This window comes from Schistosoma haematobium, chromosome 4 (genome assembly GCF_000699445.3).
Source record: "Schistosoma haematobium chromosome 4, whole genome shotgun sequence".
Classification (NCBI taxonomy): Eukaryota; Metazoa; Platyhelminthes; class Trematoda; order Strigeidida; family Schistosomatidae; genus Schistosoma; species Schistosoma haematobium.
Genome location: NC_067199.1, coordinates 23753670 through 23769345, shown reverse-complemented (window position 1 = coordinate 23769345; position 15676 = coordinate 23753670). Strand labels below are relative to the sequence as shown.

At 29.9% G+C, this 15676-nt stretch overlaps 1 protein-coding gene across 3 annotated transcripts in view; it reads left to right on the top strand.

Annotated features, from left to right (window-relative positions):
• The window catches only part of FAT4_2 (Protocadherin Fat 4), a gene marked incomplete at its 3' end in the record, with an annotated part of 152608 nt that overhangs the window by 22314 nt on the left and 114618 nt on the right, over positions 1-15676 (top strand). For all 3 annotated transcript variants that reach the window (XM_051216014.1, XM_051216015.1, XM_035729833.2), the window contains exons 11-13: positions 4526-4870; positions 5787-6376; positions 14476-15012. In XM_051216014.1, coding sequence (XP_051066563.1) covers positions 4526-4870; positions 5787-6376; positions 14476-15012 — 1472 coding nt within the window. The remainder of the gene's footprint in view (positions 1-4525; positions 4871-5786; positions 6377-14475; positions 15013-15676) is intronic.

Here is a 15676-nt window from a genome sequence, read left to right as displayed (position 1 = left end):
GACCCGATTAATTTTGACTTTAGCCTCTCTTATATATATAGTTTACTACTGTCCAAGTACACACTTATACCGTTCTATACTTGTTCATATCTCCATGTCTGTTTCTTTAGAATGAGTTTCATTTCAGAATGAATCACTATTCACTGAGACTGTATGCAAAATTATTCCTGACATTGTATCAAATTCCTTATAGTAATAATAATAATAATAATAATAATAAATATGTTGATTGAAATGAAGTACATTTCATTATATGTTTATATATAATAATGGCAATCTTTTTGATAATTAATTAATTTTTCTACTATTCACCCACCCAATCGTCATAGCTTCTTTCTTCTTTTCCTGATGTGTTTTTGTTTATTTACAACCTTATTTTCATTCTGTAAGGGGAGATAGTGAATAATTGATATTTTGGGTAGTGTTATAAACTTAGTAAAGGGTTGGAAGAAAAAAAAGAAGTAACAATAATTAATGTTAAAGATTTTCTGTTTCTAATTCCATGATAAAATAGTCTAACAGAAAACATGAAAGGCTAATATTGTATTTAGGTTTTGTTTAGAAGATAAATCTTAATGGTTCATTAAGATTTTTTAAAGAAAATTAGTTTCTTCGTGAAATGCAAACTGTCGTAGTTGTTCAGCAAAATTGTAACTTCTGCTAAGACAATGCTTTGATGTAACCACATACACACCTCCAGTCGATACTGTTTCATCCAACTTCAATAACTGTTAATCTAATTTATCTAGTACTTCATTGGCGATCGACATATTTCGAATTCGGTGGCTTCAATATAAATTAATGTTACTACTAAGTAGTCAATGGTCAAAAATATTAAACATCATGTTTTCATTCTTTCAATGTACAAACCTCAGCATTAAGACGTTTTTTGGTTTCTTAAAACAGCTGCACAACTCGACAATATTGCAGTGTAGTATTCCTTTCTACTGTTTAACTGTTTTCTCATATTTACCTTTGCCAAACTTCTTAAAGGTTACACTAGTGTCTGACTTTTACACTAGACAATAATACCCATGATTCATCTAATATATCGACAACAAAACTTATAAGCATGTATAATTTTCAATTTTCATTATTGTTCCCATTAATTGTTTACTTAAGAATTTGAGCTTACTCATTTTGAAAATTTGTCTGTATATGTGTATGCTGATTTTGTTGATTTAAAACAATGAAAATTTAAATGAATTATTTTGTTGAATTATTATAACCTTCCTTTTTTAAATAACCATAATCGTATGAGGGTTCTGTTCTTGACTTTCGATTCGCGAATTGTTTTATATAAGGCTGAGATACTCTTACATCTTCTATTTATACTATTGTTTGATGATATTTCAATTTCTGTTTATTGTTGAAAAAATTGACTGAATAGAAGGGTTTTTTTCAATTCCCATATAAAAGTTGGTGTACTTAGATATCTTAAGTATATGTTTATAGGTTTCTAGTCATACTGACTTCACTGTTGTGTGAATTCGAACTAGATACGATTGAAAAATTGATGGAATTTACTTTGACTCAAGTAGTGTTATTAAAGACAGTTTTCTATCGAAGTTATATATAGTAATTTGCTCTATTGGACTGCGTCTGAGTACTTTCTCTGTTTATTCATTTATAGTCTTTTACTTCAACGGATAAAAATAAGGTATACTATTATAGTTTTTAGTATGTGGATTTGTGGAAATTGTAGTACTTTCACAGTTGAAATCACGATTTGATTTAAGCTAGACTACGAACTGTAAGACATTCTTGTTCAGAAGATTAATTTTGTGTTAGTGATTGAACACTGTTTCGTTGCGAGATTAACGAAACAAAAATAATATCAGTGGAATCGAAATGGTCGTAGTAGTAGTAGTGGTAATGTCAAAGACTAAGATTGAAAATACTATTTGGGAAAAGAATAAAACCGTATGTATTTAGGAATGCTAGACCTGAAGATATACAGCAAACTAAAGAGTGGATACACCTTTACCACTGTGATTGATTCTGATGCGGATCATCCAACATCCATTTATTATGTGGGTAGTAAAAGCCTATACTTTCTATAAAAGAAGTCCAATTATTAACTTTATTTGAACTAAATAGCGTATTATATATATAATGTTTACATGAAAATTGAGTCATAAGTGATTACTTATTATTGAAAATGTTAATTTTCAACAGCTATAGTTCTTGTTGTGTTTTTCGAGTTTTAACTTTCTTCTTTTTTCAATCATTCGAGTAAATTTGATCACGACAACACTAGAAATCTGTAGTTTGATGTTTTGATGGAAGATTTGTTCGTGATTAGTTTTCACCTAAACTAATTACAATAATAATACCGTTAATAGAGAATACTTATGATTCTTTGTTGTCATTATTTCGGTCCTTGATGTTAACTGTTTAGAAGTGTTATTTTTAGTGGTCTGATGGACATGAATGTGTACAAATACCACCATGTACTACCCATTTCATTGCTTTTTATAGTTGTATTATTCTTATTACAATTGGCATATAAAAAAAACACGAAAACAAACATGCTGCCTATAGTTTTATGATGAATTTATAAATACTGTGAATTTTGATGTGAAACAATTCTTTAATTCTTCTTAAGCGGAATAAGGAAATATATATTTATGTGTGTATATGTTTAAGTGATGAAGTCCATAGTGAAATTATGTTCTATTATTGACTGATTGATTGATTGTTAGTTCAGTAGAATAGTTGTTTGACGAGTTATGTTTTCACCTATACATTGTGTTCTGTATCTGTGTATACCCAAGGTTTGTAATTCTAGCTGGTTATGTCAACCCTTCTCTCCTAATGTTACTTGAAATACTATTAAGTATTTAGAAAATGTGTTCTTGAACGTCTACTTTTATTGAAATTATATGTCATTCGTTTATCTCACTATTTAACATTCAATAAATGTAGTTGAATAATCATGTATCTGATGTTTTACTCGTCCTTGTGTTACAGGCTAGCTGCTTTAATAGTTGTAAGTTTAACTGGGTTCCGATCTACTACATAATAGTTGAGAGTCGGGTGTTTGAAGGATGCAAGAAGTTATTTGCATACATAAACTATTAGACCTTTCAGTTTTTGTTATTGCTCTCCTTCTTGGTTTATTTTTCAGCTAACTAACAAAATGTCCATTTTAAAATTACTTATTTGATTTAAAATTTGTCCGTATGGTGAAACGTTAGTCCTTGTGAAAGTTTTAGTGATTCTAGTTCACTTTTAACCTGTTTTCTTTAAACCCTTTAAAAGAATAATGAAATCTACTTCACACTTTCAGATGTTTCTTATCCTTTGGATAATTTATTTCTTGGTAGCGAAAGGAATTTGATAAAAAATTACGTAGACATACAGAATTTTGAAGTATTTATAAGTAACTGTTATCTTTTCATAATATAAGGGGTACATAGAGCACATTATGTACTCATTTCTGTAAAGCGTAAAAGCAAATTATCGAAGCTGTTGGATTTATTTCTTAGTTTCAAACTATTTAGTACTAGGAATAGTGATATCATCATGAAAAAACTAAGGTGTATGGATGTTTCTACTCACCAAAAAGCTGGCATAATCGACCTAATGCTATTCACTCAGAAAGTAATCACTTTACTACACTAATGACTATTCAACTTTGTTCAATTTATATAAGAGTTGTTAAATTGTTTTTTGTCGCTTCCAACACTTGGATTTTAACTGTTTGAATACTGCCTTCAAATCTATGCTGCCACTAAACTTGTACGAAGTTTAACCAACGGTTTATTACATAAGCGTCTATTTGGTCGTCACGACTATTAGTAGTTTGATAAATTTACATTTCTAAGTATTTACAAGTAGTAGATTATTGTCTTCATTTATTGCGAATAATTAACTGTTTTCGACAGGATGATTTTCTGCCTAAATAAGTTCTTAAATTTACTAAGAGTATTTATTATTCACTGATCTTGTGTCAAAAACTATCCTCAGTTTTCTTATGCAAATCAGTGTAATCAAATAAAAATGTTTCAAGAATAATGAATACTTTAGTGGTCAGGGTTTTAACATGTCAAGAAATGACTATTGTATTCAATCCTCTATGGGAATAATTTCAATTATTTATGTCTCGGTTAGTTATAATCAGCAGTCTCATATAACATAAATGATATATTTTGATTCTAATCGATAGTCATTATTCTTGATCAATACTTATTTACCACCATTTTTTAGTTTAAGCCATTGCAGGTTCGAAGGTTTAAGTCTTCATCTATTTTAATTTAGACGGATTAATTTATGAAACTACACTTGATTAACAGGTGATGTGCTTATTTAGGAAGTATTTCTTCCCTATCATTACATATTCATGACATTTATAGTTAGCTATTTTGTTGTTGCAGCTTTCTTTAAAAATGCATATTTCACTTTGAGTGTTTTTAGGTTAATTGTTTCAAACAAATAACTTTCCTCAAAAAACATTCTCCAATCATTGATCCCCACAAATGACTACTTTTTGTAAAACCCTATCCATTGTTTTATATTTTAGGTGAACTACTTGTCAGCGGACTTTTGGATTATGAAATGATTCAGCATCATTACATATTGGCTGCAGTACGATATTCAGGAGTGTCATTGTACTCATCTCACGCAACCATCTATGTACATATATTAGATGCGAATGAACATGCTCCACAGTTTCTTGGTTTATATACACCTTCAAATTTAATCACTAATAATATAAACGTATTAGATAGTGATGCAATGTCTCGTTTAGGAAGTTTCACTTTTTATGTATCAGGTGATAGTCCTGTCGGTAGTTCAATTGGTTGTGTCACAGCATTTGATCCAGATTCTAGTGATAATGGACAAATTGTATACAACATTGTTAAAGGTGAACATTTGGTTTTAATATCTCATTTATCTATTATTGTTCCCTAAATATTTATATGTTTTCTCTAATAGGTTATTATCCTTACTAGAATATTCATTTTTGTGATTATTTAATTCTGGTACACACATGTTTATTGTTAGTTTATGGTAGATTTGTTTTCCAGATATCAGTTTTTAAATGGTCATAGTAACAAACATATCCTAACTAATTACACGTATGTATAGACCATCGTTTTATTAATGATTGGATTTTTAGTTTTTGTGATTTAATAACATCAAATGAATTAGCCTTTTCAAAGTATTATTCAACCTATGCCAACAATATCATTTCACTACATTTACTTCCATGATGTCTGTTTTATGAGGAGTAAATGTTTCCAATGACTTAAAATAGCTGTCCGTAATTACAACCCTAAAATGCTGAAGTCTTAAATGTTAAGTTGTCTGTAGATTTCACTTCTTATTGGTGGATTTGTCATTATTCAAAGTCCTTATTCATGGAAATACCTAACATCTTTTAGTCTGTAAATCATCACTTAATGTGGATATCATAGTTAATTCATGTTTCTATAAATCGAAAATTCCAAACATCACAAAATTAATCATTTACAGGATATTATCACCATCAATTTATAAAATCTGATATATATGTAAGTATGGTCAGTTTTATTGATTTACTAGTGAATGATTTTGAAAAGTGTCAGAGTTGAAATTAACAGACTTTAGGTTATTAATTACATTGACCTTTGTTTTTCATGTATCTACCAAATCAACCACAATTATAATACATTTCACTTGTTTTATGACTCGTAGTTATCCTTAGTTTACTGATTGTTTATTGATGTGATTCATGTGAAAGTTGAGAACTCCTAATAAGTTGATGCCTAACTGTATGATTTATTTCTGTCTTTTTATAGGTGATACTTCTGATTTCTTTGCTATTGAACCAAAAACCGGATGTATAACTTTAGTGAAACATCTACTTCCTAGTCATTCTTACTCAAACACTGGGGAGTTAGTACCGGGACTTAACTCAAAACTGTTTGTACGAACACATTATCTAGTTGTATCTGCAAGTGACAATGGGACTCCTGTATCAAAATCTAATTATACACAAGTTAAAATACACATCGTTCCTGGCCCCGGTGGTATTGATGCACCAGCACCACGTTTTGCATCCGATGATGTACTTTATTTAACTGTTCATGAAAATGTTCCACCAAATACAGTTTTGGCACCATTAATACGCCAATTGACTTCGGATTCTGCTATACCTGGTTTTATTGCATTTCGATTAGTCATGGCCGAGCCAATGAATTTATTGTATGAGCATCGTACAAATTCAAATGTTCCTATAAATTTGTTTGGAGTAATTGTTGATACTGGTCTGTTGGTCACATTGGTTCAGTTAGACAGAGAAACACATGGTGATTTTCATCGTCTTGTTGTGGAAGTCGTCGGCACTGGTGGTATTCGCAGTATGTTCTATGATCGTTTGATAATTCAAGTGAGTTTTTATTTGTACACTACCTCAATGTTTATAACAAATTTCCAAAAGTTACTGTGGCTTTTTTATTGTTAAGGGTTTGTGTTTTATGATCACCGATTATCAGTCAATCCAAAAAATTTAATCAAGTTGTTAGCGCAGATAATATCATCACATGACTGCCGGTTAAGGAACCATATGCTAACAGTTATTAATCAAGTCTAGTTCGAAATATCAAACCTTTATTATTAATACTAATGAACAAGTTACTGGCCATTTAAACTCAATAGCTGATTTAGATAACGCGTTAATGTTTAAAGCGATAGGTACTGGGTTAGGTTGATCAACTCTCGAGCACAGGCAACTCCAGTTGATCAGTACCAAGTTTTCATTTGCGCTCTGGACAATATCCTCGGTGTATAATAAAATGCACACCAATCAAAATTTCGACTGACTGTCTGAATTGAGAATCTTAAATCACATGGGTTTTATTGTGTGTTTTTTTTTAAATATGTAAGCATGATAGTAATGAAAATGATTAATTGTTTGTCCTTTTATTATTGTTATTGTTATCGTGGTTTTTTTCTTTTAGTCTTCTGACATTCTAAATTATCAAGGGGATTAAGCCTATCTGTTGTCAGTTTGAAAGTAAATAGCTAAGAATAGAATTCGTTCTTTAGAATGTAAACAGATTTGAATCATAATACTAATAGCAATAATAATATTTATTGGTCATCATATAAAACACTATTTTCTGTGAACTTTCCAACCTGATGAGTTGAAGTTATTGTTTGCTTGTCTTTTTTTCAACCTCTATTTAATTCATCAACAATTCCTACTATTGTTTCGTCAATTTATTATTTCATTTCGTTTTACTCTTTTTCTGGACAATTTGTTTTTATGTTTCATTTACAAATCAAATAGTTTTCTAATAGAAAACTGCATTTAACTCAATCAAATAAATATAATAATAATAATAATAATAATAATAATAATAATAATAATAATAATAATAAGGATTTTTATATGCAGTGATTCGAAAATATTTTCACGTCAATAAAAAAGTTGGAAGATTCTGTGTTTCCTTTACTGTGTGCTCTGCTGACATTGATTTCAATAATTGATATATATATATCACAAAATGACTGATTTCATACTGTCTTGTCAGCGATGGAATTATTGAAAAGAGTGAATAAGAAACAAAATTGTAACTAAACAGCAATGACTTGTTTGTTTGTTTGTTTTAGAACATACTTAAACATGCATATATACATAAAGATACATTTCATAGTGATAGACATAAAGGTAGGCATACAAAATATGACAAATGTTTCTTGTGTTCCATACAATTTACCTTTAGTATGTTGATATTTCTCCCCTCTTATTATTATAATTTCATAGTAGCTGTTTACGTTAGTCATAACATTTTTGGGTGGGAAGTAATGAGTTAATTCGTATTGACATATATAATATTATTGTTTACTTATATATTTATGGTGTAGGATAACATCACCTGGTGTATAGTTTAAAAAATGATTACCGTTAACTATCGTACACTTGTTTATGCTTACCATTTTGTTACTTGTTGGCAATTTTATTGAGAAGTAATGCGTATGAAAAGAAACTTCTCATGTTGAATTTTCGACTATTTAGCCTTAACTAATGAATTCGGAGAGTTGAATATGAAGTTAATCTACATAGTTCATTGAATATTACCTCTGATCTATAAGGTGTTGCAAACCCACTGTCTGCAAATGGATATATATATATATATATATATATATATATATATATATATATATATATATACGACCCATTTATAAATTTATCATTTTAATTTCTCATTAGTTCAATATTTTCGTCTTCTACTCTCTTTTTGTTGTATTGTGTTGCTGCATAATTTCTATTCATTTCTGCCTATTTGCAAAAACTAGGATTTCTGTTTTTTATCGAAAATAAAATCATTTTTAAATTCTTAGAATTTTTCAACTTTCTTGTCATGCATTTATTTTACTCTATCGAATTGCCAATTGTTGGTAACAGTTAGTTATGAATAATAATAATAATAATGTTTATTTCACCTTTCAATTAATTTTTAGGCTTATCATAAATATCATAATCCATGCCATAATTCATAATTTCCTCTTAATTTCTATTATTTATAAATATATAAATGGAAGATTTATGAGAATTTTAGGGGTAAAAGAAAGTCAGAGTATTTAAATGAAAAAAATTTTTTATTGGTATTGAGCAATGGACATGGACAAATGAGAGTAGAAGTTGAATAGAGAAAAGTAGAATTAAATTAAATAGACAAATCTAGATTATTTTTATTTCTATTATTCTATTCTTATAATTTTTTGAGTACTTACTACTTGAAATTTCTATTGATAATAATAATGATAATTATTTTTATAATCATTATTAAAGAGGGTTTCAAGTACTAATAAAAATAATGATCAAAATCCGATGAAGAATAACGAATCGATAGTTAAATTTTTTCCTAATAATGATACAAACATCATACCCTCTAGACAAGTTAATATGTATCTGGACTCAACAGGCTAGTAAATAACATGTTGGGTGTTTAAACGGATAGGTTGGGTTTGAATGTCACTGTGAACATCACTGTTGAAATGTAATTCTCTTAAATGATACGAAATATTGTTCTTATATTCCACTGAAAACTACTATTCGTCTGTTCTATAAAATAATTATCATTATTATTGTTCCATTAGTAGACATTGGAAGACATCAGATTATCGAATACTGTAAAATATGGGTGATAACTCATTTTAATAATATCATTACCAATGAGAACCGTAATGAATAAGTTACTTAAAATTGTTTTAGGGTGTTTATAAATACACACTATCCGACGTTAGTTGAAAATATTTTAAAACTTATTTTCAATCCTTTGACGTTAGATGTTTTCAATCTTTGAATCATAGGTTTAAAGCCCACTGCACTCATATGATATAAAAAGCTATGTCATATCAGTAACACTCGATTAATTGATGAAATAGTATGCTAACACCACGACTTTGTAGACTTTTAATAAACTAACTTATAATTCCTATTAATGTATTCAAGAATCATGTAAATATATTTAGTTTTCAAGCAAACTGAAATCATAATGATAATGTAATTCACTTATTGGAGGCTTCAAGGAGGAGTGACAGTTTTAAAATTGATGGTTTATCCAAAAACCTATTCACTAATGCAGCTAATAAACCCCATCATTTAACGTCCCAATGCGTAAAATCATGATGAGGTGTTGAGTGGGAAATATTAGGATATAAGTATTTCCAATAAATAAACGGACAGTTATCACAAACTCTAGTGGTATGTATTTTCCTGTTTTTGATATTCACTACTGACTTCGATCAGTCTTTTTCGACAAATCGTTTGACTGAACGAATATCTTGAAATAGCTTGTTTGTTGTATTGTTATATCTAAACGAAGAATAAATGAATGTTAACTGCAGGACTTATACTTATGAACTATTATTACATATATTCTCATTGGATAATTATTAAGTAACTAGATATATATATATATATATATATATATATATATATATATATATATATTCCTTTAATCATAAGCTTTCATTTGACCTATTGGTTACTGTTATATGATTAATTATTCTTAACTTATTCTCAATCTATTTCTATTAGTTAAAATCTAATACACTTACAGTCACTTTTGGCTTGATCTTGTATAACTATTATTTTTCAATTTATGTTGTGATGCTGTCTAGTCTGCTTTTATATGAACTATGTATGTTTTAAATATACGATCCATATAGTGGAGGCTGATGTTTATGTTCTGAACTAGACGGACTCATAATTAACTCTAGGCTGCTCGTGCTGATTGGCATGTCATTAATCTACCACAGGGACAAGGTCATATAAGTCAGTATTCTGATTAGTGGCTTTGTCATGCAACATTTAACGAGCTATAAGACATAACAAATATGTTCATCTGTGGCGTCGCACATAAAACAAGACATATTTCCTCAATCATTCTTCTGCCTGCTATTGCAAACTTTTTAAATGTATAATATCCAAATGCATAAATAATCGCCAAAAAAATATTCTCTCATGGTTCGCCGTGTTCACAAATGTTTAATTTTGTAGTTCCTGTTATTGAACATCTCACCTTAAAGTAGACAGCTTACAAAATATTACTATTACTTGTTATATTATATGTTACATGAGTACTATCCCATTGTGTACTTTCTCATACTATTTTATCAGCTTACATACCAAAGTTTGTTCAAGTAACTACATTATCCTTTTACTAGTATTGACCAGACTGTTTATTCTTTTCCTTTTCATCTATAAAAACTGCACTAAACACATATTTCAATAACCTTTATATAAAATAGTGTTAAGTTAACTCTCTCACACACTAATAACTCATACTGATGATAAATTGGCATAAGTTCTCTTATAAATTATTCAGCTAACTAAATAAAAATACCACCTATATAATAAAACAGTTAGTAGCTTTCGGTTAAGTAATCAAAGCCAAAGTGAATTTTAGCCGCCTTATATATAGTGTGAAAATATGTGGAATCTGTTATCGAAATAAATAATAATCGTAGATACTAGTTCTTGTTTTTGTTTAGATATATAGCTCGTCCGGTGTTTGTTTTCAATTATTTATTGTAAATCAGGTTTTGTATAGTGTTGTTGTTTTTCTCCATTGATACTGCCGACATTTGATGGCTTGTAAATATATATCGTCATTGTTCAATAACCAGATTGTTTAAGCTTGACTACTATGTAGAGATATTCCCCGTGGAAGAATATAGATTACAAAAAATGTCTTGAATTTACGAATATTATCGAAGTATCGAATTATTCAATAAGTCTGTAGTGTTTGCAAACCTCCGGCTCAGTGATTAGAAATTATATAACTGATGTAGGACACGACAGTTTCATATTATTGAGGATATAATATAGAATGGTAGTCGTCAATAACAAACCGATGAATATATTTATTTCTTCGATATATACTTAGGACTTAGATAACATTCTTATTTGTGGTAAACTCCCAATAATATACAGATTTTTTTCGAACTGAATAATTCTTATTTCTACAGTTTACATTCAAAACTTGTGCTTCAATTTCATTCATTCTCTCAGCCTTGTTGATAAACTTGTATGCATTCGAGAAGTTGAGTTAATTTCGAATTTATTACTTTACTGTGAATATTTTAAAATTTTAACTGTTACAATGATATTGTGAAAATAGAATTCGAATTGATTCACAAGTTTATTTTTGTCGATACAAAATTGTAAAGTCTCAAATCACCTAATGAATCATTATACAAATGAAAATTGTTCTGTCCAATAATTTAGGTATTCACATATCCATATCTTGTTTGCATGCCTGAAAAGACTGTACAGGTAATATACGAGTATTTATTGTAATATTATATTTGTTTTCTGAATTTTTCGCATTGGATAACTATTAGTTTCTGCGTTTGTGTACTTGTCGGTATTGAACTTGAGATATGAGTAATCTGACTACATACATCCTTGTATGATTTGAAAAAGTTTCAGTCCTGGATTACTTAAAAGTCTCATAAAGTATAACATAAAAGTACTTTAGACGCCCCATAAGTCATTTAACTTCAAGTGTCTTACTCTTGAGTCTACTGATGAATGAGTCAGTTGATTGAATTATTATTGAATCACGTAATCGGTCGTTTAAAATCCGTTCAAGTAAATAAGTATTGTCTCTAGCCCTTACACAATATGATTAATTTCAGCATAATTCATTTTATTGTACTAGAACACTTGATTTCAGCTAATACCCTAGCCATTCCCGAATTCATTCACCCTTTTATAAATCCTGTTTCAACCCTTTTAAGTTTAAAATAAAAATATTTAGTATTTAAAACATTTCCATAATCAATAACCGAAGTTCATACCACATTCAAAAAGTGACTATTTCTAAAATTACCGAATTATTTATGCAAAAATATTTTTTGTATTGTGTTCATCTGTGTGTGGATGTGTGATTTCAACAATTAATTTTTTTCCATAACATTTTTCCCTTACAGCTGTTACTCTTTTGCATTTCATTTTTTCCCGTTGATTTCAATGTATCTAACCAGATACACACATGTAGAAAAATATTCTTTCAAAAAACGCTGTTTCTCTTCTAAGTCTCTCACTGATTTCCATCCATTATTATTGTTCCTGTTTCTTCAGGCAAATAATTAAAACTACAAAAAAGAAATGCCGTCCTACTAATAACTTTTTTTTGTAATCAAAAGGTTATTTATTTTTCAAACTAAATATGTTATCCCAACCACATTGTGACGACAATAACAATGGTAACGCTGTTTTTTTTATTTTGATCAACGTTAATTATTGCTCAACCAAATGTGTACATATTTGTTCTTTGTTTCTTTAACTCTGGATGGAATAGTTTTTGCTTCACTATTGGGTGTGTGACCATTATGTTGTCATATTAAGATGAATGAATTTTCTGTCAAAATATTGTTGAAGGTTCAAATATATTTAATGTATTGTTTCTGAGATAATTGTTGACTTTCACATACACGCACACACATATGTGTATTTCACTTTTCTGACAGTGTTTAGCGCTTTGTATTTATTCACCAGATTGAATGCATTTGATCTATGCGTAAAGTGTTTGAATTGTGTATTCATGTTTCTGAACTTGATAAGACATCTAAATGCAAGTTTTGTGTTACTCAGTTGCTTGTTCGTCAACGACTTTCATGCTAGTGTTAGTCTTTCCAAAATTCATTTAACCGTTTTTATGTGACTAAGCATGTGTTTATATTTTGAAGGTTGTTTCCTTTGTCAATAAGTGTTTAACAGGCGTTTGTGTAGTGCTTAAATAATGTTTTTCGTCTCCCCGTAACTTATACATTCTTATGAATTTCGAATAAATACTTTAAGCAAAGCTTTTCTGTCGTCATGTTTAACAAATTTAGCTTTTTTGTTTCTTTCCTTATCTCTTCTCTTTATGTTGATGTTGTTCACATCATGTTCATCATTGCTTGACTGTCACTATCGATCGCAATCTGTGAACGTCATCCATAATAACACTTTCCTTAGTAGTTATATACACCTATAAATGGTCTCATAATAGATTATTAAACTCTTCTGCTGTTTTATGCATTTCCTTATTGTTAATTTATCTCTTTACAACGTTTTCACCCACACTAATAAATCATTACGATGCGTATTTTCTATCAGTCAGTCATCCGTCATCAGCATTGAGCCTGACACGCACATGTTTTATGCCATATTGCCATGCTACTTTAGCACAATGAGATCAAAATAACAAGGTGAGCTGCAACAGAGATTGAGACAATATAGTGATAATGATAAATTGAAAGACGGAATATTGGGAATATGATTCGAAAGGGTAAAATAGAAAAGTATGTAGGAAAGAATACTGGAATTCAAGATTGCGAAGAAGACAAGGAACGACTACATCTACTGCGTTTTAAGGGATTATGAGCCATTGAACCCGAAGTCCATATACACTGATAGCTGTTATTGCATGGGCCGCAACCAGATAATATTCATTTACCAGTAAGGGTCAAACCTACAGTTACGGACTTCATGTATTGATATTATATCTTGTCTTGCGCAATCCTGGCTTTCTTCCAGCCTGCTTCTACCCCATCAAACACCACCCGTCGAGATTGACTGTTGTTAAGTATAGTGGATTGTGAAGTTTGTCGTTTATCGTTTGGTTCATTGATACTACAAGAATACCTTTAATTTTCGTCTCCTTCATATTTAATTTTGTTCCTCAAATATAGGTAAATTATTTTAATGACTAATTCGCCACGTATAGAAGACTACAATACAATACAGCGAAGTTATTCCGTCCATGTAAAAATATTGATTTCGATAAATATATACATATATATCATTTTTTAAACAACTGTTCTTTTCTACTGTCTTAGTTTTCCGCCAATGAAAAATTTTTATTTATTGTTGAAATTACAATCTGTTTCAGTAGTACAATTTTTAGCATATGTTTTTTTATTCTCTATAAAATGAGACTAAAGAAAAGGCTTTTTGTGCATTTTTTCTTGCTTTTATCATATTAGATACGCATTCTCGATGTAAATGATAATCCACCAAAAGTCATTGGCCCAAGTCGTATGACTGGTTGGATTACTGAGAATTCACTAGCTGGTACTATGATTGTGGGTCATTGTTTAGAAGATCATTTGGTTGCTTGTGATCCAAACTATATCAGTCCACTCACTATAAAAGCCATTGATTATGATGTGGGTATGAGTGCGAAGATTGTATATAATTTTGTCGGATCACAAGTGGAAGATCAGAATCGTCAACCTTTCATTGTGGACAGTTCAACTGGAGTACTACGTCTTGCTGATCATGCATCGTTAGATCGCGAATCAATAGGACATTACAATCTTATGATTGAAATATCAGATAGTGGGACACCTAGTCTTACAGCTGACCGATTAATAAGAATTTTTGTTGAAGTTACAGATGTAAACGATAGTCCTCCGATTTTTACAGATTCATTTTACTTAAGATCTACACTATTTTTACCAACTTATCCAACCGAATCGGTTTTACAATTAACGGCAGAAGATCCAGATCTGAATGACTCTGTAAGTAGTTTTCAATGTATAATGTGCTTAAATTTATTTGTTGGCTGTTAATTAGTACTATTTTTCACGTTTTGCCGGTATATATATATATATACCAAATTGCTATAGATAGATAACACTGTATAAGTACCAACACAACACTACTCCGTGTTACGAAACAAGACTATACAGGACTTTAATCTGTCGACTCTGGCTGAGGTCCTATAGGCTGTTCAGCACAGTGGCTTCAGACGTTATCAGAAATGGCTCCAAATAGAACCTAGTGGCGGTCATTTGTATTTTCTAAAATTTTCATCATAGAAGTGAGATGAACTTCTATAACTGAAAAAAAATCGTTTATACGTCCGAACATCAGTTCAAGTTGTCATATCACATTAGCACAGAGATGCATTTGTCTATTCTAATCCCATAGTAGTAGAGGCGGTAAAAGTATAAGCAGTAATCTGAAAGATTAGGGTTTGAAGATGTTATTCAAGGAGTATAATCCAGTGAAATAAATTTTGGAAGAGAAAACAAGGGACATAAAGAATTCAAAAGATTAGAATTTGGGAGAACACAAAGAGTTGATGAACCTGCGCCATTGCAAACGATTTTGAGCCACGTCTTTCAAGAATGTTAACTGAACTGCTTCTCCCATTACTTTTCCTTTTTTTTTTTACTGTTA